Source organism: Colobus angolensis, unplaced genomic scaffold (genome assembly GCF_000951035.1).
Source record: "Colobus angolensis palliatus isolate OR3802 unplaced genomic scaffold, Cang.pa_1.0 Scaffold206, whole genome shotgun sequence".
Taxonomy (NCBI): domain Eukaryota; kingdom Metazoa; phylum Chordata; class Mammalia; order Primates; family Cercopithecidae; genus Colobus; species Colobus angolensis.
Window position 1 is genome coordinate 5,056,617 of NW_012115222.1, and position 25,581 is coordinate 5,082,197.

Below are 25,581 nucleotides of genomic sequence, written 5' to 3' on the forward strand. Positions count from 1 at the left end.
CTGCATCCTGCCTCAGTGAGAGAATGGAATCCAGGCTGGCAACGGTCACATTTGTCCCCCATTACTCCTGGCTTACAGCTGCATCTGCCGTAACTATCACACTGTGTGCTTAGAGAGCCTAAAATGTAAAGTGCCTATTGTCAAACAAAAATTCGGCCAGATATGTAAGTAAAATCAATGTGTTAAAGAAAGATAATTGGTAATTAAAAGCAATGCCTGAGAACCAGTATGCAATCTCCTGATGGTCACAAAGACAATAAAAACCAAATTTTAAATCAGAACTTTCTCAAAATCATGCCCCTTTAAGCCATGGGATTTTAAGTTTCTAGACACATGCTAAAATGAATTTACTCATCAATGTTGAAAATCACTTTGTACCCAATGAAACACTACACACAAGACCAGTTACTTCTCTGTGGGCGATCACAGCCCCTTAAGGCCCATGTCTAGAATTTAAGTATTTATAGGCCTAAATTACAAAAATAAAGGTCAAACTCTTGAAGAAATGGGCTAGACTAAGAATGCTGTGCATCTCTGTACACACACCAACATGCTAAGAATAGTTTAGCACTCTAAGGAGATTAGACTAAACAAAATCATTAACAAGGAAGAACTCACAAAGCAGTTAACCTTTTACAGTCAAAGTTCAAATTGTCTCTACGATCCTGTTGCTAATTATTTACAGAACCATTACTCAGACTACCACCCCCCTCTTACACACCAGAAACTCATCTGAAAGTTCAACTTGGTTTAAAAAGGTGGAGGTGTGGGGTAGAGACAGATCTTGACTCATTTCTGTATTACAATACTGTACACACCTCCACACTTAGCTGTGCAAATGCCTTGGAAACAAAGCTTTCCTTTCTGGGGGTCCACGGAACTATCATTTTGTCTTTCAATCCATCTTCCTGTCACTTACCCACAGGACTACAGTGGCATGGAGAGCAGGCTTCATTGTTTCCAAGGCGGAAGAAGTTCTCCCGGCACCTCTCACAGTGCGCGCCATCTGTGTTATCCTGGCAGTTGGTACAGTGACCCCCATGGCCAGTAGAACGATAGAGTTCAGGGTCGAAGTAGCATTCCTGGGATCGACCATTGCAGTCACAGGCTGTCAGTCAAAACACAAAAATTACATCAGATCTGGGTACCTTTAAGAACAGCATTTTAAGACTTAAAACCAAACATAATTTCCCACATCTCTGAGACAGACAGATGGTGGTAGACTAAGAACGACTACCAGATGCACTGTTTATCAACAAGAAGAAGAAGGCCGGGTGCAGTGGCTCATGCCTATAATCCCAGCACTTTGGAAGGCTGAGGCAGGCAGATCACCTGAGGTCAGGAGTTCGAGACCAGCCTGGCCAACATGGTGAAACCCTCTCTCTACTAAAAATACAAAAAATTAGCCGGGTGTGGTAGCAGGTGCCTGTAATCTCAGCTACTCGGGAGGCTGAGGCAAGAGAATTGCTTGAGCCCCAGAGGCGGAGGTTGCAGTGAGCTGAGATCACGCCATTGGGCAGCAGGCTGGGCGACAAGAGCTAAAACTCTGTCTCAAAAACAAACAAAAAACCACCACCAACAAAACCCAACAGTATGTCAATAAAGGGTATATATAGCCAGAAGATAAAGAAATGTTCCTCCCTCTAAAAAATAGCACCATCATAAATTACAAGGAATTCCCATACTTAGAAAAGAACCTGCCTCCAGGTAATTGTTCATATACAAGTAAAAGTCTAGTCAAATTACAATTCTCCTGAATCTTTAGCCTTTATTCTAGTATCAACTCCAAAAACAAGGTGCCATTTTATATGCAGGCTTCAATTTACCTTAATTTTTTAGGCCTCAGATGAGTCAAATACATTAAGACACTAACTTCCAAAGTGCCAGATTATTTATATATCTAGACTGGGGTAACTTGAGACATATGGGTTAAAATTAGTGCCACAACAGATGAAAGCAGAATTAAAAAGAAATCTAGATCCTCCAGAAACATCCATGTACAGGGAAGCCTCAACTCCAAATGGGTGATCTGTTAAGTAGCTATGTTCCCTGCAGGGCACAACCATATTTTAAGACCGAGTATCTGTAGTCACAGAAATTCCTTAATATATTTACAATAAAAAGATTTTTTTCTGAGTTATTGATTCTTCCCTAAATGTAGACAGCATCTTGAAGTTATAAAATAAATAACTTACTATAATATAAAATAACAGAAATAAAAAGAAGTTTTATTTGGTTTCAAATCAAACAGGATATTGTTGCTTTAAAAAAAATTTGAATATATCTTTTTTTGAATAATTTTTCTTTTTTAATGTAGACTTCTTCCAACCAAAATCATGAACACATTTTGATTTGTTTTTTGGAGACAGGGTCTCACTCTGGAGTGTAGTGGTGTCACCATAACTCATTGCAGCCTCAAATTCTTGAGCTCAAGTGATCCTCCTCCTGCCTTAGCCTCTCAAGTAGCTGGGACTAGAGATGTGTGCCACTATACTCAGTTAATTTTTAAAAAATTCTTTGTAGAGACAAGGTCTTGCTATGTTGCTCAGGCTGGTCCCAAACTCCCAGGCTCAACTGATCCTCCTGCCTCATCCTGCCGCGTAGCTGGGAGTACAGGCACATGCCACCATGCCTGGCTAATTATTTTATTTTTTATTTTTGCAGAGGCAGGGTTTCACTACATTGCCCAGGCTGGTCCCGAATGAGTCTCCCACCTTGGTCTCCCAAAGTGCTGGGACTGCAAGAGTGAGTCACCATACCCGGCCCCTTTTGTTCTTTTTCTCTCTTCCTTATGATCAGTTATTTATAGCACAGTATTATAATTGGAAACTTCTTTAGAAACTTGAGTTATTGCCACCAAAAATCCGAGTTTTGTTAAGTTAGTTTTAAAGGGCCCTTTTCCTTCTTCATTAGCTATTTCTCTTCCCTCAAGATGCCCTAGTTTATCCCTCAATCCGCCAAGCCCAGCCCACCTAAAGATCTGATGTTCTGAGACGGTGAAGCAGAATAACACCTCTGTCCACACTGTCCCAACCCACAGCTAAAGCAAATGCCATGGCCCCTTCCTTGAGAGAAGGTAGTTCTCTTCCCTAGCCCTAGCATCCTGACAATAATGTAGTATTGTCACAACATCCAGAAATGTCACTCTTTGAAGTGTCATAGTGCTGAGGGGACTAACGAGAAAAGCAAATTGACTTAGTTCCTCATCAAAGTCCTTTAGCTACAGTACTCAGCTCATTTGCTAGAGGTAAATTGGCAATGTTTGCTTTTTTAAGTAACTTCCTGGATAGACTCAAAATACGACATTATTAAGCAGAATGCTTTTCAAGCACACGTCCATTTATTTAAATGCCACATCTTAGGAGTATTTCATTCTTGTACCAGCTTTTATTATACAGCTTCCAACACTGAATATTACAGTTCAGTAATAGAATTAAAGAAGCTCAAGCAAGTGCTTACAAATGTTAGAGGAGGCTGTAAATTTTACTTGCAAATCTTAGGATTTGTTGAAAAGACTCGGCAGCTCATTGGAAATAGTCATGAGTTAAGATAGTGGTCCCTTCTCAAGGTTTCTGCAAATAATTTTGTTGTGTTTGTTTTTGTTTTTTGAAATGGAGTCTCGCTCTGTTGCCCAGGCTAGAGTGCAGTGGTGCAATCTTGGCTCACTGCAACCTCCGCCTCCCGAGTTCAAGCAATTCTCCTGCCTCAGCTTCCTAAGTGAGTAGCTGTGATTACAGGCATGTACCACCACGCCTGGCTAATTTTTGTATTTTTAGTAGAGGCAGGGTTTCACCATGTTGGCCAGGCTGGTCTCAAACTCCTGACCTCAGGTGATCCAACCCCATCGGCCTCCCAAAGTGCAGAGATTACAGGCGTGAGCCACCATTCCCAGTCTCTGCCAATAATTTCTGCAAGTTAAGAGTATCTTCTTTCTTATTCTCTTTATTCTTAAAAGAACATGATAAAGAATATTTGTAAGGACATAAGAAAATTATTGCTGCTTTAAAATCACGATTAAAAGGTTCCCTTCTCCTGAGATTTCTTTCTCTATCTGTTCAGAATAAACCACGATATTGTGAAGGGATAAACAATGTTTTAAGTTTTTTCATTTTACCTTTTTCTAGGAATACTAGGACCTATTCTTCTTTCCAAAGTTACCCACCTCTCCATCGGAGGAGTGAGAAAATTCTCCCTGTTGTACTCTTTAGTGAGATAAAGAAAAAAATAGTTTTGAGAAATAATCTTGTGCGGCCAGGCGCAGTGGCTCCCACCTGTAATCCCAGCACTTTAGGAGGCTGAGGCAGGTGGATCACCTGAGTGAGGTCAGGAGTTCGAGACCAGCCTGGCCAACATGGTGAAACCCTGTCTTACTAAAAATGCAACAATTAGCTGGGCATGGTGGAACGCACCTGCAATCCCAGCTACTTGGGATGCTGCGGCAGGACAATCGCTTGAACCTGGGAGGCGGAGGTTGCAGTGAGTTGAGATCACTCACTCCAGCCTAGGTGACAGAGTGAGACTCAGTATCAAAAAAAAATAATAATAAAATAATCTTGGAATGGCCATCTTAGCCTAGAACTCATTACATTTGATACATGTTAATTACCTTGGCTGCCTGAGCACTGATAAAAATACTACTATTTTAAAGGGGAACAAAGAAGACTAGAGAAACCATATTCTGGAGTAGACTACACTGGCCCAGTATTTGCATCTAAACAAATTTCTAAACCTTGCAGATGCTCCTCCAACTCTGGGACGTGTGTTCATGAAGGAAACACAAAACCCTCAGTGTGCCGTTACAGTGAATTGCCCTCATCTATGACTTTCCTCTGACTTGAATACTACTCAAATTACAGAAAAAGCATGGCCTTTCAGAGCTTTCCTTTGAAGGAGGAATAAAAGGAAGTCACCCATTCCTTCTTCCACCCTTGGAAGTCCTCAAGACAATCGACAGACTGACGCCATGGGGCACTCACGCAGGCATTCACTGGCACTTTCCGCAGTTGCCCTCCTCCATGGCCGGTCATTGAAGAAAGGAAGACACTTTTCACAGTCTGCTCCATATGTGTTATGTTTGCAGTTACACACCAGCTTATCAAATTCGTTCTTCATACACTCGCTTGCGTGTCCATTACATTTACATCTGGGGAGAGAAGAGACACTCCAAAAAATGGAATGGCTGCAAAGTCCCAGACATGCACACAGAAAAACTATGTACCCAAAGAAGTAAGTTTTACCATTCAAAAGTGTAAACTGAGGAACTGAGCAAGATTAAGTAATGGCTGTCTGAATTTTCAAGGATGAAAAAAAATTAAACAACGTAGCTTTACTTAACAGGGGTAGGGATTAACCAGACATGAAAAGAAAGTCCCTAACAATTTCTGAGGATATCTGAGGATCAATTCCTGAAGTCAAACCTGTGTATCAAGAGGCAGCAGAATGTAATGGTTCAGAAAAGCATGGACTCTGAGGCCAGGCTGCCTGGGTTTGAAACCCTTCTCTATCACTTACCACTGTAACTTAGCCTCTGTGCCTCGCTTGTAAAACAGGGATGATGATAATGCCTATTTCATGAGGTTAATGGGAAGATCAAGGAGTGTTTTATTTATGTGCTCAGGATTGCACAACCACAAAAGAAGTCGATGAACATCAGCAATTATCTGCCATAATGATTTTAAAGTATTCCGACCTAAAGGTGGTGAGATACATTAGATACCTTACCCCCATATGGATGTCTGGTAGTCAGACTAATATCCCCTGAAGTTGTTTGGAGCAAGAATCCCTGAAGGATCCCCTAGATGCAAGTATGACAACAAACTAAGGACTCATGGAAATTCCCATCAATACTAATGTGCACCATGGAGTAGTAATGTTTCCCTCACTTGCTTCCTTAACGACAGCGATCAGTCTCATAGCTTCAACTACCATTCACTGATACAATAAAACACTTCAGAATCATTGACAGTGTGGCAGGACAAGTCCTAAACTCAGATCTCCAGCTTTCATCTTCTCTCAAGCTCTTATCCTTGACTGCTACACAAACTTTGATGTCCCCCATGACCTGAAATTTTACATATGTATAATCAAACTCATCAGTGTAGCTCATCTTTGTTTCATTAATAATAGTACCAACCATTCTCCTGATCACTAAACCTTAAAATTAAAAGCACCTTTGACTGAAGTCCTGGTTCAAATAAAATGCATCTATATGTTCCTTTCCATTCTGTTGCCACGAGCTTAATGTCATGTATTTGTTGCCTAACCCAGTATCATAACATGAATATAAATTCCCTCAATTGTACACTACTTTTACCCTGTTTGCACATTAATCCTCTTGGCCCACTGTTTTCTTATCAGAGCCTTACTCCAAATATTCTCCCTGATTTCTCATTGGGTACAGTTCCCATCAACTTTCACTAAGCACCAATCCCATAGCAGAAACAATGTAAGCAAAAGTAAGTTTTCTGCTCTTGGGATCTCACGGTCTAACACAGGGGAGGTAAGTCCAAGATTCTTCACCTGCTATTTAAGGTCTCTGGCCACCAAACTATCTTTCTGGTTTACAACTCTACCGATTCATAAGAGATTTTCCTTCAGTTAAATGGGTTTATACTCTCCCATCTCTAACCTTCTGCTTATGACATGTCCATCCTCTTGCATCCAACCAAGGCATCCTCCCCTTCCTTATCCAAAGCTTTCGAGACCCAGCTCAGATGACATCTGCTTCTCTAGCCTGGCAGTTTTGAATCATTCTTAATATGTGGTATCTATTCTACTGCTGCTTTATCTATTTTTTAAAAACAGGTGACCACCAGTATTTCAGTTTTCACATATTCATACATCTCCTACCCTGTTCATTTGTAAGATCCGAGAAGGTCAGGACTTCTCAGTAGGATAAGGTGAGTCTTACCTTTCCTCAAGTGCTTCACAGTGCCTTTGTACTTAAATTGTCAATAAGAATTCACTAAGTGTGTGGATTTGACAAGGTTTTGGAAAACCTACATGCTTAGCTTCCAGAACAAGATCTGACAGCGAAAACATCCTAGGCTGCTGTCTTTCTAGCTAAGCATTATCACACAGGAAGGACTGCCGCTCCTGTTCTTGGTAGAGAAAACATCTAACAGCAGTATTAACACAGTTGTAAACAAGTTGCTAGATTCACCTCTATGAAAAGCTCCAAACACTTTCAAGACTAATTTAATAGTTTACTTACCTGCCACCCACAGCAAAATCAGAGATTGCATAATAATAGGACTTGAGAACTTTGGGATCGTTAAACACTTCATCTCCAAAAGTGTTCAGGCGATTAAGAGTGACTCTGATGTCAGTGGCAGTTACCCATTCCTGTCAGGAAGCAAAAATAGAAACACAAAAGAGAAGTGGAGGGACTGAAAATGATATAAATGTGACAAAATGTTCTCAATCACTAACTTATCATTTAGCTTATGCCCTCTTCTAGCACTCAATCTATTATAATACTCAATGACTTATTTAATTTTCTAATATTTTTCTCCTTCTTGACTCTTCCCTTCTTTGATTTGTTACTTTACTACTCGGAGTCTCAAAACACAAGGATAATAACAAATTTCTTTGCAAGGTTGCTGAGAGGCTTAAAATATAATGTGCAGCATACATTAGGGACTCAATACACATGCCCCTTCCCTCCATCCTGCATCTACACCCCAAATACAGTCAGGGATACCAACTCAGAGCTCATGGGGCACCACACTTGGATCAGAGATACTGGTCATTGCCTGCCCCTGCCCATGTTATAGCATCTATTCCTCCCTGCCAACCCAAACCACTATTGACAGATCTGAGGGAGATGCCCAAGTACTTGCTAATAAATCATTACATAGGCTTGAAACAATAGGATGTTGTCTGTGTTTGTCTTGACCCTCCCCACAATATCACCTTCTCTCTGAGGCCTTCCCTGGCCACCTTATCTAACATTGCTACCCCTCCCCAACTTCCTATTTCCCACTCTCACTTTATTTACATTGTCTTTTTTCACACACACCCTACCCTTCCCACCACACTATAAGTAGTACCATGAGGGCAGGAAACTTCTGTTTTGTCCACTGCAATTTCCCTAGCATGCAGTAGGTATGTAAACTATTATTTGCTAAGTGAATGAATGAATTTGAAGAAACCACAACTTATCAAGTTGGTAGGTATACCATAATGGCAGAGGACAAGAATGGGGGCTGTAGAGTTTTTCCCCAGGTTTTATGAGATCTAAGCCCTTACACTGAGCTAATTTTAGGCAGATATTTACATGTGTGGATGCTAATGATCCCAGTGAATAATGTCTGCTAGGGCCCACACCCAGTGCAGTCTCTTTCTATGCTGACTCTAGGCTTGGGTGTGTGACTGGTTTCAGCCGCGGGTACATCAACAAATGTGACATAAGTAGAGGCTCGGTAAGTACTTGTGCACAGGGACTCACCCTCCCAGATCACTTCCACTGTGGTATAAATCCTGGTCTAGCCTCCTGATAATAGAAGACCACAGGGAGACAGAGACCCGGACCCCAGCTGACCTGTGAGGTGAAGTGACCCAGGCTAACACAGAATCATGAGAAATCATAAATCACAGTTATCTAAAACCATTAGGTTTTGGGGTGGCGTATTACATATAACCACTCAAAGATAGCATTTCCATTTTATGTTTTTCCTAGGGACTGCACAACAAAATCACCTTTGGAGACGTAACAAGCAAGTGCAGAGGTGCAGACATCTATGTTTTCAGAAGGCTCCAGGTGAGTCTGGGAGGCACAGCCTTGATTTGGAATCACTGCCTTAAGCCACACCAAATACCTGGCATATAGAACAACATGGAGAGCTTATAAAAGCTAATCTCCACAAAGCCTTCAAGTATAATTAGAAAGGAGAAGAGACGATGATTTCACCATATCCAAACTTGGAACTCCAATAACAACTCCTACTCACAGCCACAACGGTAGGAATATTTTAGTTGTCTGTAATGTAAATAGCTAAACATATCTCTGGGTTTAGTGCTTATTATATCTTCTACAGGCTTCAACCTTATCACAGTTCTCTTTGAATAAGAGCTTCTCAAAAAGCTAAGCCATTTTTCTTCCTAATGGGCATCTTTCAAGAACAGACCCTGGAGCTAGGCCTTGCAGGTTCTGAATCCCAGTTCTGCCACTTAAACTGTGTGATTTGAGGCAAGTTACGTCCTTTCTGGGCCTCTGATTCCTCACCAGTAAAATGGAGACAATGAAAGTATCTACCTTACAGAGTTACTGTGAGGGTTAACTGAGGTAGAAAATCAAAGGGCTTAGAACAGTGCTTGTCACATTATAGTATGCTACAGTAAGTGCTTCAATAAATGTAAATTAGTATCATAAATTGATACATGCTTAGTAATACTTATAATATGGTGAAACCAAGAAGGGTCTCCTTCCCCATCTGGGAGATTACAGCTTCTGCAGGGAGGTTCAGGGAACAATGAAGAGAGGGAGAGACGTGGGAGTTGCCTCTCATTGTCAGATCAGCTAAAAGTCAAATTAGCTCAACCTCCTTGGCAACTGGATATCAGAGACAGAGCTCTTACATCCAGAGACACATAATTAATGTTACTCCATAATGAAACAGACTGACCACGTCTATGCGGATGCCCACGGCATTTTTTTTTTAATGCCAGGTCATAACCCATAGCATTTTTACCACACGTAGTCTCATTACCTCTTATAGTTTCACTAGTTTCTATGGCATAAAGAGTAACAAACATCACAATTCCTACAGTTGGGGAAATGGCTCAAGACAGACAGAGCAGGTGTACAGTTAGCAAAGGTGCCAGAAAACCACAGTTACAACTTTGTATCACTGCATTTTCCTACTCACTACACTGTTCTTTCTATTGTTGCCTCATCAGGACAGGAAAATGCAATAATTTGCTGTAGGAAAGAAAGAAGTCTGGCAAATGTTTGCTAACTGATCAACTTAAAGAGTATTTGTAGGTCACCTCTCCACTGGGCATTCAGTCTTCTGCTTTTTCTTTTCTTTCTTCTTTTTTTTTTTTTTTTGAGATGGAGTCTCACTCTGTTGCCCAGGCTGGAGTGCAGTGGCATGATCTCTGCTCACTGCAACCTCTACCTCCCGGGTTCAAGTGATTCTCCTACCTCAGCCTCCAGGGTAGCTGGGATTACAGGCACCTACCACCATGCCTGGCTAACTTTTTTTTTGTATTTTTAGTAGAGAGAGGGTTTCACCATGTTGGTCAGGTAGGTTTTGAACACCTGACCTCAAGTGATCCACCTGCCTCGGCCTCCCAAAGTGCTGGGATTACAGGCATCAGCCACTGTGCCTGGCCCTGCTTTTTCATCTGTCAAAATCAGCTATCCTCTCTGCCATTTATTTTGAACACAACTTATCTCCATTACAAGAAACACTTTTTTGCAAGGCCTTGGCAAGAACACTCATTGCTCACTATAACCTCAGAGTTTACCAACAGCTTTCACATTCATGCTCTCCCAGCAACTTACAGGAACACAATGGAAGGGGGAAACTAGACCCATAGAAAAATATATTCTTATCTTTTGTCACTGTCCAAAACCATACAATTAGAAACAGAGTCCCTGAACATAATAATGGAGAGAAAGAATAAGAAGATCCAAATTAGAAACCCTAGAAAAATGGGATATTTCCCATTGAGAAATCACAACAGCTTTTCATATAACGTATACAGCATTTGAAAACCCATGATCAGACTATCTTGCTTCAGTCAACTGATATAGGCTATCCCCATGTGGCTGTTGACTTCAGCCACATGCTGCAGCATCTCCAATTCTGTGTTAAAGTACTGAGTACAGCATGAGGCTCACCAGCTTTTCTATCATCAAATAGCTGGGACATATGAAAAGTTCGCAGAAATCTGAGCAACACAGAAGAATTCCGTATTATGGTGTATAAGGAATATGCATGTAGAATTCATGAGGAAAAATAAATCCTTCTCAAACAGGGAAATGTTTCTATCACAGTGTTTAAGTACAACACTATGGGTACCTAAATTAATATCCTGTTACTAACATCCATCCTTTTAGGTGATGAGGAGTTTCTTTAATGATCGGCAGTGGTGCCAGACAAACCTAATCAAGATTGTACTGTGTAAAAATGAAAGAAGATGGCATTCTTAAATATCTTGCTTCAATTGTTTCCCTTTGCTAATTTTAAAAAATACTTTTTATTTTGTCAAATCAAAAAATAGGTAAGAAAAGATTCAAGAAATCTCGGGTCAAATGTTCTCTTCAAAAGGTCAGAAGGAAAATGTTTCCACCTCAGATACAGAGACTACCGTTAAAATTGTTTGACTTTTTAAAAAATATGTAAAGTTTACATCCTAGAATAGACCTGCAAGTGCATAAGCACAAACATCACCAAGGCAGCAGGAACAAAACTACTTTCCTTTACTTATTAATAGTACACAGAGAGCAGAATCAAGCTCTCTGTCTGTGCTGCTCAAGTATTCTACTCTGACTCCGTACCTCAGAAGTGGGACCACAGGCCCCCCGCTACAATAATCTTCCCACACCTCACGGTTATAGAACTAGCTGGCTTCAGGCCAACCTGTAAGAACTTACCTGCAGCACAGGGCTATTGTCAAAGTTATAGGCACTTGGCCTTCCTTCCAGGGTAGAAAAGGCCACGTTGCCCCCAGTGAGGGGAGAAATGTCACTGAATTCATCAGTACATAAGGCCTGCTGCTCGTCCCCTCCTGTCCTGATGAAGCCACGGTTTGCCTTGGAGTAGGTGTTCTCGCAGGAACCACTGTAGTACTGGTAAGGAATCCAGGGCCCATCTTCCCGCGTGCGCTTGTAAATGGCAAAACTCTCTGGGCGGCTGGTGTGGAACTTGAGACGCACGTAGGTGATGTCAAAAGCTTTTCCTGTGGGGCAAACACATCAAAGGTCGTAAGTCATATGTATGAAGCAAAGAAATGCCCTATATTCCCAGCTTAGTTTGGAACTTGACAAAGGATACAAATCACCCTGTACACATTAAACCAAGAAGACAGGCTATTCTAAAACAGAAAACTACATTATTTTCCCACAAAATGACAAATGGCAGTTGGGTCCATAAATTGGCTCATAAAGGCCTGTCGTGAGGTGCATTGTGGAAATTTTGTGTGCAATGAAAACTGGCGGCATATGTTAGTACTGTACTTATGCTATTAATTAAAACTAAAATTGAATTAAAAGCACATTTATTCTTAACGCTGGTACTTTAGTAAAAGCTTAATTAAAAGATACGAAAGCAAATATATGCTGACTTTCTAAATAGGTCTCCAGACTCTTTAAGACTTTAAAAAAACCTTATTCTCTATTAACTGTAATGTTACTCTTGATGCAGGAAGAATATCATCAGCACTATTCTACTTATCTACCAAGTTAAGATACAGACATTTGAAGAAGGGAGGACAGTGTTTGAGAGATGTAGCAGGGAGCAGAATAAGAAAGAAGAATAAAAAATTCCTTTAGCAGATGAACAATGAAATAGGGGGAAAAAAGAGAAAGGGAGAAAGGAGGTTTAAAGAGGTTGTTTGAATATGTTCAAAAGAGAATATATGAGAAATGAGCTCTGAGCAGAGAGCAAAAGACAGCAGTCACTGGGGCAGACAGTTCACTGCCAAAGCCAGAGTGTGTGGTCTTATGGTCAGGATGGCTTGGTTGCCAGCCAGTGCGTCTTCACATGGGTAAAAGAAACAAACACCATTCATTCACACATTGGGTCCTGCTATCTCTAACAATATCTATACTTTGCTACTTCTATGTTATAGTGAAGATTCCAGTTTGGTCAACAAGAACTTGTTGGGCACAAATCTATGCTCAGCTCTATGCTATATACATCAGGGAACGGAATGTGTTAGACACAGGGATCCTTGTACTCGAGGAGCTTACGGTTTTTTTCCTCCCTAAGCCAATTAATTCAAGAACCATCCTAACCCTCTCCTACAAAACCCACAGAACAGCAACTTCTGTGCTCTCAGAAGTGTTGAGGAGAGACTTCTGCCACTTTCAGTTCCTCATACCCACTAGTCCCTGAAAGACAAGCAGCGATTCCTCACGTGTGGCCTGGACCCCGCTATGTCTCTCTCTGGCTGCTGACTGGAGTCCCCCTCTCTCCTCTCCTGCACTCAGTGCAATACAGTGCGGCTCTGCCTCTGTGTGGGGTGGGGCCTACCGCTATCCTGTTGCTAGATCTGGGACTAAGTGGGTGTGGTCAATTCAGGGAGGAAAAGAGCAGAAAGCCTATGCAAGCTATGTGTCCAGGCCACATTCTTCAACTGAGCATTCTCTATAATAATACTGACAGGAAGAGCCATATCTGACTACTTCTCAACTGGCCCAGATCTTAGAGGAGGCTGGATTAACTGTTCCCCACACACATGAAACATACTTGCACACACCTTAGCTTCAACACAAAGCTATGTGGCATGACAGAAAGAACACAGGACTGGGCATTTTGAGACTTGAGTTAGGATCCTGCCTCCCTCCTTCACTAACCATATGATTTCTGCTCTGCCATTTTCTCTTTGTAAAAATGATGACAATCCCTGCCCCACCTACTTCAAGAGTTGCTGGAAAGTCAAACTAAGATCTACACATACTTGACTAATTGTAAAATTCGATACAAATATAAGGCATTATTCACAATAGGGTTTATAAAGAACATTCCTGAACTGGGATTCTGAATATGTTCACACAAAAGGACCTGACTGCTCCTGGTACAGTTACCAAAGGATATTATACAAACGTGAATATTCTGTCTAGGATGCAGTGCATTTTGCCTAGACAGAGGTCACACAAAATACAGTTTACACACTTCCTGTTAAAAGAATGCAAGTTTTACCTGTATCTCTCTATTGCATCAAAAATGTCAAGATATCACCTTTGAATGAGGGTGAGGTTATAGTACAGTATCTGTGGCATTCCAGAGACTCACTAAGACATTCCAGAATGGTTAAAGTAATTTTACTCATGAGTAAGTGGCCTGGATTGTTCAAAGGCTCACTCACTAGTCTGTAGATTACAGATTATCCTTGCTTCTCTATTTTCTATCCTTCTGATATCTCATTGTTCTTTAGCAACCCAACGGCAACTGACTGGGCCAAAGGAGAGAAGGTAAAATCATCAAGGCATCCTGTGTTCCAATCAACATCTGTACTACAAAGTCACACTCTGAAAGAACCAGGCATATGTCTCTTGCTGCGGGCACAGACGCACAGCCACAAGTAGCAAAATGTCCAGAAAAAAATTATGCTAGCATTAAACTCTGATGCAGTCTACTTTGCAGGTGCTGGCCTGGCCTTGCTGGCACTGAGCTTCATTTGCAGGGCTACCTTTCTCATGACAACCTACAGCCAGAGCTGGAAATGAGGGAGCTCTATGGCAGTCTTTATGGAGGCTCACACACCTCCAGGACAAGAAAGCCATGTGCACTGTCCACAGAGTTGCATCAACCCAACAGCGCATACAGACAGCTGCAATTTACAAATCATCATGAGTTGATTCCATGACAGGGGAAGTGCATCATGTTTGGAAAGCATGGAGAAGATCGTCTAACTCAGATTTACAAGTTCAAGAAATGCTTCCTAGAGGAAGAGGCATCTAAATCCAAGACATGAGGAATGCTTAGAATGAGCTAAGCAAACAGGGACCCATCGTCCAGGCACATGAAATGGCATGTATGAAAGCCCAGAGAACACAGAGGAGTGATCACTGGAGGAATTAGAGTTGTCTAGGGTAGCTAGAACTAGAAAGTGGCTGGAGATGAGGCAAACAAGAAGCACAGCACGCCAGGCTACGGTCATGTTTAAGGAGCAACTTTACCTTAAAGGTAATGGCCAGCCACTGAAGGCATTAAACCAGAAAATACAAGATCAGGTTTGATTTTTAGAAAGATTAGTGTGGAGATTAGGTTGGAAGGGACAGGAACGAAGATGGGGAGGTCAAGATGTGGCAGTAATCCAGGAAAGATGACAGAGGCTGAAGAATGGGAACAGAGGAATGGAGAGAAATGAGTGGACCTGAGTGAGGTGAAGGAAGCCGTTTTCAATAGGAACTTAGTAACTGATGTACTACCAGGTGATAGGGAGCTGCTTTTGAAGGCCTCCTCTACTTGTCACTGTCAGTACCCTGTTTCACTGTCAAAGTTGCTTTTTCCCATTCCATGAGGTGGAAGGATTAAGAATAACATTCAGTTTTCTAGTTTAAAATGAACCAAGTGGAGGGTAGTACTATTCACTGAATAGAGAACAGAGAAGAGTGGGCAGGACTGGAGGCAGGCGCAGGGGCAGGATGGGAAGACGAATTTAGTTTCAGATACACTAGTTTGGGGATGCCTGCAGGTCATGTAGATGAGGAAATGTCTGTAGGGAGCTGGATGTGAGCAGTCTGACAGGTCAAGAGAGATATCTGAGTTAGAAACAGAGACTTGGGACTCAGTAGTATGTAGATGGACACTGGAGACTTGAGAACAGTTGAAGCCCATGGAGTAAGTGTGTTGCGTGAAAGCTGACTTCTGAGACCACCGTAAGATGCACAAACGTTCACAGCACACACAGAGGAAGATGACAGAGGAGGCTATGAAGGGCCAGCCAGAGGGCCAGCCAGAGGGAAGAAGGCAAGTAAAAGAATAAAAATGTCACAGAAGCCAAGGAAAGACAGTTTCGAGGAGGAAGAAATCAACGGGGTTCAAATATGCTAGGAGAGCCAGGTAAGATACTGACTAAGAAGTATCCATCAGCTTCAAGCCACAGAGGTCACAGCTGCACCAAAAGCAGTTCCAGGGACAGGATGGCAGTGGTTGGAATTGAGAATGGGCCGGGCATGGTGGCTAACGCCTGTAATCCCAACACTTTGGGAGGTCAGGGCAGGCGGATCACTTGAGGTCAGGAGTTCGAGACTAGCCTGGCCAACATGGTGAAACCCCATCTCTACTAAAAATTCAAAAAATTAGCCAGGCATGGTGGTGCGCGCCTGTAATCCCAGCTACTCAGGAGGATGAGGTGGGAGAATCGCTGGAACCCAGGAGGCGGAGGCTGCAGTGAGCTGAGATCACGACAATGCGCTCCAGCCTAGGGAGGCAGAGGTTGCAGTGAGCTGAGATCACGACACTGCACTCCAGCCTAGGCAACAGCGCGAGACTCCCTTTCAAAAAAAAAGGAATTATTCAGAATGGACAGCAGGCAGACACAGTGAGTGTAGTTAATCTACCATGTGGTCTGGCTAAAGAAGAGAAGAAGGAGGGGAAGATGATATTTGGAAGGGTTACAGGGCCAAGGAAAGACTTATCTTTTTTTCTTTCTTGTTTTCTGATAGTAGAGATGAACGTGTATTAAACATTGTTGTACTTGAGTCAGCAGAGAGGGAAAGGTGAAAAACAGAAGCTGGAAAACAAGAACGGGATTCCATGTTTGTTGGGAGATTGGTTCTCTACAGAAGGAAACCTGCCTCTTTGCTCTCTGTCTGGGTACATATGCAAAGTGACTTTGCAGGTTTTAAGGGACAGAAGTTGAAATTCGAGTTCTACCAATGACTTTTTTTCTGTGTAGTGAAAAATCAAGGATACCTGCTAACGACTGGTGGCAAAGTCAGGGAGTAACGTTGGGTGGGGAATATGTGAACAGAGTGTAGCCTGTAAAGTCATATCCCTTCCGTAAACAAAAAACTCAAGGGCAGATGTTTAGAATGAAGCACACAAAATTAACCAATACTTCCTGCTCTGGGTCCTACAGTTCATGCTGGCTGAGGGAATGAGAGGAGGGGAACAGGCCGCATCAACAATGAGAATCCAGTCTTTGTTCATGTAGGACCAAGCCAAGGAATTCTGCTTAATAGCCACTGTAAAGTCCAGCAAAGATAGCTGACTAGAAAAAAGAAGGCTTACTGGGCAGAGACCAGGTGGCTAAAAAGACAGCAGAAGGCCATGCTTTTGTATGAACATCTCTGTGGAGGTGTGATTTCCACTGCAGCATTCAGCATCCCCTCTGCCAATATAATAGAAAAACAACAAGACAAGGGAACTAAAGTTGCTTCAAGGAATTTGGAATCCAGTCTGGATAAATAAGAAGGCAAATACAGAAAATGGAATAGAGGGGTCAAAGTGCGAGGTATGTGTGTTATCTGGAATTAACTACAACCAGAACTAGAACACTAAGGAGCTTCTTATTCTGTTAAATAGCTCCACTGGAGGGTTACCATGTCGTCTCTCTCACCATACTTTCCTACTCTGTCCATCCTACTCATTTCACAATTGACAAAGTAAGAAGATTCAGTTAACAGGTAGATGAATAGAAAACAGGACCAGATCTTCTAATTTCCAGTCCAATGACACTACTAAATTATCATCACGCTGTGGGAGCAAGTCAACGTAGACAGTATGGCTTTAAGGTAAAGTAGCCAAGCCAAACAATTAAGGAAAACAGTAAGTGCATTTCTGGATGTATTCCAGCAACTATTCAACCAGAACATCTTCCACCCCTCACCCCATGTTCACGCACATGAAGACTAACCATGGATATACACACCACCAAGAAAATGTTTAGCTTCTGAGTGTTCTACTGCTCCTCTTCCTCCCCCTGCCATATCCATTCCATAAACAAAAAACTCAAGGGCAGATGTTTAGAATGTAGCACACAAAATTAACCAGTACTTCCTGCTCTGGGTCCTACAGTTCATGCTGGCTGAGGGAATGAGAGGAGGGGAACAGGCCGCATCAACAACGAGAACCCAGCCTTTGTTCATGTAGGACCAAGCCAAGGAATTCTGCTTAAGCCTCCTACGTGGTGAAGTATTTCTAATCTCTCTGAATAGGGGAGAAACTCTTCTTGTCTTAGAATTGGACTGAAGCACTGACTGCTGGGGAACATAAATGCTTCTCTGTTATGCGCTACTCAGAAAAATTCCATAAGGATCTTGTGAAATAACCTCCTTTAGAGTTTAGTAATGAATGACAATGGCCATAAAGAATTTTATAAAATTGCAAAATGCCCTTCCACAGCTTGAATTAGAAAAAGAAAACTAGTTCATTCTAAAGTATCAAATTAGGAGTCACTGGTTCACTACTGGCTCTTATGTGCTAACTCTCTGGAAGTCAGAAAAGGAATGCTCTCCTTGAAGCCAGACTTGATTTTAGGAATATAAAACTAATAAAGTTGTAGCACAAAGTCAATTAGAGATGGGGTGTGTTTAGGTTACTAAATGGGATTCTCCAAACAGTTAACACAAACAGTAGTCACAGAAAGCAACTATTTGAAAATGTTTTCAATTTTGTTAGCATAACTGCTGGCTGAAACAAGAGTTCCCAGGCAACACATCCAGCTGCACACCAGCTGTTATTGTTCCACCTCAGCGGATGGATTGCACAAATACAGTCTCACCGATTAAGATGACCCAAGGCCAAGTTAATACTGACTGTGGGATCCTCAAGCAGACACAGGCAGGCGATCGGAAAGCCCTACAGAACAACTAAGCACATAAGGAATCTACTGAGATGATCTGGTACAGTGCAGTCACTCTAGTTGCTGAATCACTCACTCCTCATTATTGCCTGTTGAAGGGCTAGTTTCTATTGGCTAAAACTTATCTTTAAAATGGTTTGTTTTTAAAAACTTATTATCCTGTCCCTTTCCCCTAAATGTCTGTACTCCCTTTTCATGGCCTCCCCCTTGTCAATCAGTCAAATACCGACAGTGCAAGAGGACAATCCCTTAGAAAGTATATTTAGATCAGCACAACTTAAAAATACAGACAAGTAAACGTTACAGCTTTGTATAAAATAGTAATTCCTAACTAAATTTATGACAACAAATGCAATGGAACTTGCAATTTGAGAAAGCATCCCTTTCAAATGAATGAACAAAGGCCTTCAATAATCATGTTTTCTGAGTACAGGCAATACGCACTTCCTATCACACTTGGGCCATTATTAATAATCGAAAGACACACTAAGACAAGCAGAGATAGAATATGGAAAGTCTCAATTCCATGTTGCCACAGTGAAATACAACAAGGCAGGTGGGTAAAACAGAAGATATTTTAGAATTTCTCAAAGCTAACAGAATTCTCTATCAAAAGCTATTTATAAAAATAATGGAATGATTATCACTATGGAGCTAAGAGGAAAACAAAAGTTTTGAAATAGATGGTATGATTTTGGAGAAGATAAACCCATAATCTCTATGGAAATCAGATTTTTCCATGAAGTATCAAAATTAAAGTTTAAGCCAAAAAAGACACTTCTCTTTCCCTATCACCCTCAAAATATTACTTGGTGCTATGGTTAAATAAGATCACAGCACTAATCTAATGTAGAAGTTCTCAAAAATAAAAGCTTTCTGCTCGCATTACCTAATTTCAATGCCCCAAAATGCCATATACACTTCAGTAAACTGAAGGGCCAAAATTGACTAATCATGGTAATTAAAATGTGATCATAAAACAGCCATTACATACATACAGAGAGAATTCTTAACTGAACACTAGAATGTCAAACACCCTTGGAGAGAGTAATTTCAAATAAGTGCAAATCACTGTTACAGGATACAAACAATTTCCACTATCAAAACATATGATAAATTCATCCTAATCTGCATATCTTTGCCATTTTATTTGATATACTCACCAAAAAAGATAAGATTCCCAAGTGAAATTTTAAGCCAAGAACTGAGGAATATGCCTTATTAACCCAAACCCCACGCTTCCAAGACTCAATACCAGACCTAACTCATGGTGGTAGACCACAGGCATGAATAAGTTCTTGAGCTGGGCTAAAGGAACAAGGCCAGCATTCACCCCCACTCATGCAAGCTGAGGCAAAAAATCCATTCACTCTGCTAAACAAAGTTCCCACTAGAGGGATTTGACTGACATAAGATTTAACGGAGTCACAAAGAAGGCAACTAAGTTAATTATAACACTAAATAAAAAGACAATTAAATATAAGCTACCTAAGCCATATTTTAGAAATGTATAATTGTTAAGATATGAAAAAGACACCATAATTTTATGGGAAGCTATTTCTTGTTCTGTGATATTCATATACTATTGAAAGCTGGCTATAGTTTGGCTTTTATCTATAACAGAAGGGTGAAAAATAGTTTTTTTTTTAAAAAGAGAAAACCATCTAATTAAAAAAACAAGATTCTAATACCTAGAATCTAGGTATTAGATTCTAGGTATAGTAATAGACTAAGGTCAACTCCAGTAATCCCACAAAGTCACAAAAAGTTGACCAGAGTTTACTTTTTTTATTCAACAACTATCTCCTAAGTGAAGTTAAAAGTCCACTGTGATGTGCTATTTAAAATACTCCAATCTGGCCAAGCGTGGTGGCTCACACCTGTAGTCCCAGCACTTTGGAAGGCCAAGGTGGGAGATTACCTTAGTTCAGGAGTTCGAGACCAGCCTGATCAACATGGTGAAACCCCATCTCTACTAAAAATATATAAATTAGCTGGGTGTGGTGGCGGATGCCTATACTCCCAGCTACTCAGGAGGCTGAGGCAGGAGAATCACTTGAACCCGGGAGGCAGAGGTTGCAGTGAGCTGAAATCACGCCACTGCACTCCAGCTTGGGCGACAGAGCAAGGCTCCGTCTCAAAAAACAAACAAAAAACTCCAATCCTTCATTTTGCTAGAGTGCCTTTATTCTTTAGTTTCATTCCTAATAAACTCAGTCCCTAATTCCCCTAGATCATGTACTATTTGCATCTGTCCTCAAAAAAAGGAAATAATTACAAATTACAAATACTGTAAGATATCTTACATACTAAAACGGCTTTCTCAGTTTTCACAACTGCTTATTAATTTCTTACCACAACCACCCATTAGGTCAAGGTTAACAGCTATGACTAGTCTTGATAATTGCTCAAGTCCAAATTCTTCCATTCATTCAACAAACATTTACTGAAAACCTACTATATGCCAGTCCCTGTTCTAGGCACTGGGGCTTAGGAGAGAATAAGACAAGGTCTCAGCTTTGTAGAACTTATAGTAAAGTACGGAGCATGCCTGGGAAAGGGATAGATTTTAAAATAAAAATGAAAATTCTGTGTGTCAGATGACGGTGAAAAACGAAGTGAGAATAGAAAGTTTGTGGAGAGTCTATTTAATTCAGCATTATCAGAGATGGTCTCATGACACGGATAAGGTGATATCTGAGCAGAGCCCTGAAGAAGTAAAACAGTGCAACATCTAGGGGAAGAGCATTCCAGGAATGGCAAGTGCAATACCCTGAGGCAGGCACATGCTGGCAAGTTCCAGGGAGTGGTGAGGAGGCCAGTGCGGCTGAAGCAGCAGTGAGTAAGGTGGAAAGGTATTAGGAGATGAGGTGAGAGAAGCTGAGAGGGGGAGAGGATGCCAACATGGAGGGCTTTGTAGGTCACTGTAAGACTTGGTTTCTACTCTGAATGAGATGAAAACCCACTGGAGAATTTTATACAAAGGAGTAACAGGCTCTAACTAGTATTTCAAAAGGATGACTCTGGTTGCTGTACTTACGAAAGACTACAGAGGGGATGACAGAGAAACAAGAAGATGAGTTAGAGGAGTTTTGCAACAATCCAGCTAACAAATAATGGTATTTTGGACATATTCTGAGGGGGGAACAAACCAGTTTTACTGATGGACTGGATGGGGTGTGCAAGCTTTGCCTTATACAATTGGAATGATGAAGCAGTCATGGGGGGATGGAGAGTAAGAAACTGGGAGTTCAGTTTCAGATATAGTAAGTTGAAGATGCCCATGAAACCTCTAAGTGAAAATATCAATTCAGCAGTTAGGATATACAAGTCTGGAGTTCAGGAAGAGGCCACAGCAGGAGAGAGAAATCTGGAAGTCATCAGCATACAGTTAGTATTCAAAGCCATGGGATTAGAGGAAAACAACTAGGGAAGGGATATAGATAGATAAGAGGTACACAGACTGGGTCTCGGGACATACCAACTTTTAGCAATGGGGGAAATGGGGAGGACCCAGCAAAGGAGACCGGAGAGAAATAGCCCCTGAAGTAGAAAGAATACCAAAAGAGTAGAATTCCAGAAGCCAAATTTTAAAAAGCTTCTTTTAAAAAGAAGAAGAGAGTGATCAACTGAACTTTGTCATATACTCCTGAAATGCTAAAGAAAGATGATGACGGAGCACTGGCTACTGGATTTGGCAACCTGGAGGTCTGACCTTGAGTGTTTTGTTAGAATTGACAGGAATGAAAGCCAGAGAGAATACTGGGCATAAGGGAAGGGGGCATTGGAGACAGGTAATAAAAACAATTTTCCAAGTAATTTTTCTTATTTATTTTCTGTTAGAGACAGAGGAGAGCCCTAAATTGCCCAGGCTGGACTGCAATGGTACTATCATAGCTCACTGCAACCTTGAACTCCTGGCCTAAAGCAATCCTCCCACCTGGGCCTCCCAAGGTGCTAGGATTATAGGCATGAACCACTGCACCCAGCCCACTAAGTAATTTTTCTATAAAGAAATGAGGTGGTAGCTAGAGGGGGAAAGGGGTGATCAAGAACAAATTGCTTTTTAAGATGGGAAGACATCATGTATTGTGTTGATGGGAATGACCCAGTGTGGCAGCTGGATTTCTACTGAACAGTGAGGACTTTCTCTGGTGGCATCACTGGATTGGAGTGGGTCTAAGAGAGTCCCTTTCATCCACAAAGACGTTCTCTAAAAAAGCCTTTCCAAAGATTTCCTAAAGAGAAAAGGCATAATATACATTCTCAGGATCACTATAAGCATCCAGACTAAAAAGAGTTACCTGTACCCAAACAGTTCAAAACCCACAGGCGCTCTAGAAGGTCCCTTTCCATTAGAGCCAGCCCACGTCTATGTCTTCCCGTTACAGTAGTTCCCATCATCTGGCCCACAATGAGGTCCCAGACTGGCTACTAGAATCACCCACAGAGCTTTTGAAAATGCAAATTGTTGAGCCTCATCTCCACAAGTTCCATTTTGGAAGGTTTTGGGTGAGGTCTCAAACTCCTGTGTGTGTTTTTTTCTTTTTAAACTTTATGGTCTGTGACACAGCCCTTAGGAGATCCCCAGAACATGTGCCCTCAGACTCTGTATTTGTATAAAGCACCATAGACAATTTTTATGTACAATTACAGTTGAGAAATACTTCCCTACTGTAAACTCTTCTCCATCCTGGTTCTCATTCTTTAAAGAATCAGGTAACAAAAGGCTTCTGTGGAATGAACTTAAGTTCTGATTTTCATGTCAGACATTTCAAGGTGCAATTTATTCCATGCATCAACTGTAGGCACAGGCAGTAAACCAGAAAGTAGCAGAGTCTTCTTTAAGACACACACAGATGTTGAAGTCAACAGGGATACTCACTCCACATCCAAGTCTGGGGGTGACTGCACCAACTGAACCCAAACTCCCCAACATTTTCCTCCATGCCTATTTCCTCTATCATTCAATATGCAGTCACAAGGCCCTAAATCCTAGGCAAGTAGAAATACACACTTGATTTTTAGAAAACCTGTCTACTGCTGGGGATTTCACAGTGGTATCCTTTACAGGCAGGCATTGGTCAAGATTCCTTGTAAACCAAATTCCCCACCCTCTCTGGTGTCCATCCTTCCTTCCTATAATAAAATGATACAGGACCACCAGCAATTCTCAATGGTAAGGGACACAGCTGAAAGCAAAGAGTTAACTTCTGCTTCAGTACACTCAAAAAGATAAGAAAACACTTTTTCTTCTTTGTCTAGAAGCCTAGACTTGTTTAATCCCAGTCTGTGTCGGGTAATGTTGGCGTTTTCAGGGAGGGTGTTACATTCTGTTGGCTACAGACTAGCATAGAAATATTTATTTTTCAGAGAAGAAATTTTAGGTATTTGAAAAATATATATTAAAAGGGGGGCTTAAGTACAAAGTGCCAGATGTTCATATAGTAATTAGAGAGGGAGGGGAAGGAGGAAGAGGAAGGAGTGGGAGAGAAGGAAAAGAAGAGGGAGAGAATGGGGAAAGAATAAGATTGAAGAATTATAAAAACACTATAAAAGTCCAGACTTAGTATTCTGGATTTTAAATTATCTCACGACATGCACAACTATCTATAGGGCATGCTTTCTTTTCACTTCAGAAACTCCTTGGGTCACTGATCCAACCTCCTTCCAGACTCAAGCCTTAGGACACACTTTAAGTAGCTTAGAATCCAAGACAGAGGCTGGCAAACCACAGCTGGCAGATTAAATCTAGCCCACCACCTATTTTTGTAAACAATGCTTTACACTGTTTATCGCTGCTTTTCTGGCTACAAGGGCAGGGTTGGGCAATTGTGGAGACCCTGCATGGTCAGCAAAGCCTAAAATATTTACTAAGTGGCCTTTTACAGAAAAAGTTTGGTGATTCCTGATCTAAGAAATGAAATATAAAAACGAAGATTTCTACTAAAACCTCTTCTTCTGCAGGGCATACTGTTTTAAAATGTGGTCCAAGGAAGTTTGCATTTTTCCTCTACTCTCATGAAAAAAAAGCAGAAGGAAGTCCATTCAGAAATTTTATAAGATTTAATTCAATTACATTTGATACCCCTAGAATTACCTATGATTTTACAGAAAGAAGCACTTTCTTTTCTTAACAAGCAAAAAGATTAGCAGGTAGGGGAGGGGATGGAGATTTGATGCACTTCAAAAAATAAAATCTGTAATAATATCCTTTAGCTCTTATACAGTTCACAAAAATGAACCAGTGAAGCAGAAAGACAAGGAAAACAACACTCTTGGAACAAGTGACACCATTTTTCCAGCGGTGCCCCCTCCCATACCCACCCTCCCCACCCCCAGGCAGAGGCTTAATAAGCAGCAGTGAAGGGGGGGAAACTGATTACTCAAATCAAACAGTAAACGTAACTGGGATAGCAGGAAAAATGACATGTTGAAAACTGCAAATAAAGTGGAAAATGCAAGTAGATCTCATTTAGATATCCACAAGAATCTCCCTCCCTTGTCCTCTGGGTAGGAATTCAGTCCTTCGCACAAGGCCTCCTTGTACTTCTGCTCTTCTGAGCGGATGGACAATTTACATCACGAAAGTACCCTGCCAGCTGGCACTCTCTCTACAAGCGACTGATTGTGAGCAGATGCCTTCATAAGTATAAACGAATACACCCCCTTCTTCATTTTTCATTCATCTACCCTCTTTGCAAAGGAATAAGAATGTACACTCTACACACTCTCCTTTAGAAACCAAAGCTAGTGTTCTTCATATCCCTTTCTCTCTCATGGGCTGTGCTTGAACGTGCTATTGTGTTCCTGATTAAATTATACCTTCTACAAAACAGCTAAAATGTATGTAATTCCCCTGGACTACATGTAAATAATCTTGCACTCCTAGATGCATCTGCTTATTTTTTCTAATGACTGTTAAGAAACAAAATTACAACAAATTTAAAGGTCTTAATTGGCTTTTGTGATTCCAGAATTGAGCAACATCTTACTCTATAAAATAGAATGAGTGTTCCAATGAGCTGAGCAGAGGAATTGGTTTTATAGACAAAAAAGGTCTGAGAAAAGCAGAAACAGAACAAAAAGCAGGTT

The 25,581-nt window shown here is 41.2% G+C and overlaps 1 protein-coding gene across 1 annotated transcript in view; it reads right to left on the reverse strand.

The window, feature by feature from the left end:
* LOC105511892 (laminin subunit gamma-1) overlaps positions 1-25,581 on the reverse strand; it is a 105,556-nt gene that overhangs the window by 17,458 nt on the left and 62,517 nt on the right. Inside the window, exons 2-6 of the mRNA XM_011942106.1 lie at positions 11,606-11,910; positions 7,214-7,344; positions 4,977-5,143; positions 920-1,108; positions 1-118 (exon numbers count right to left, since the gene is read on the reverse strand). Of these exons, the coding sequence (XP_011797496.1) occupies positions 1-118; positions 920-1,108; positions 4,977-5,143; positions 7,214-7,344; positions 11,606-11,910 (910 nt within the window). The remainder of the gene's footprint in view (positions 119-919; positions 1,109-4,976; positions 5,144-7,213; positions 7,345-11,605; positions 11,911-25,581) is intronic.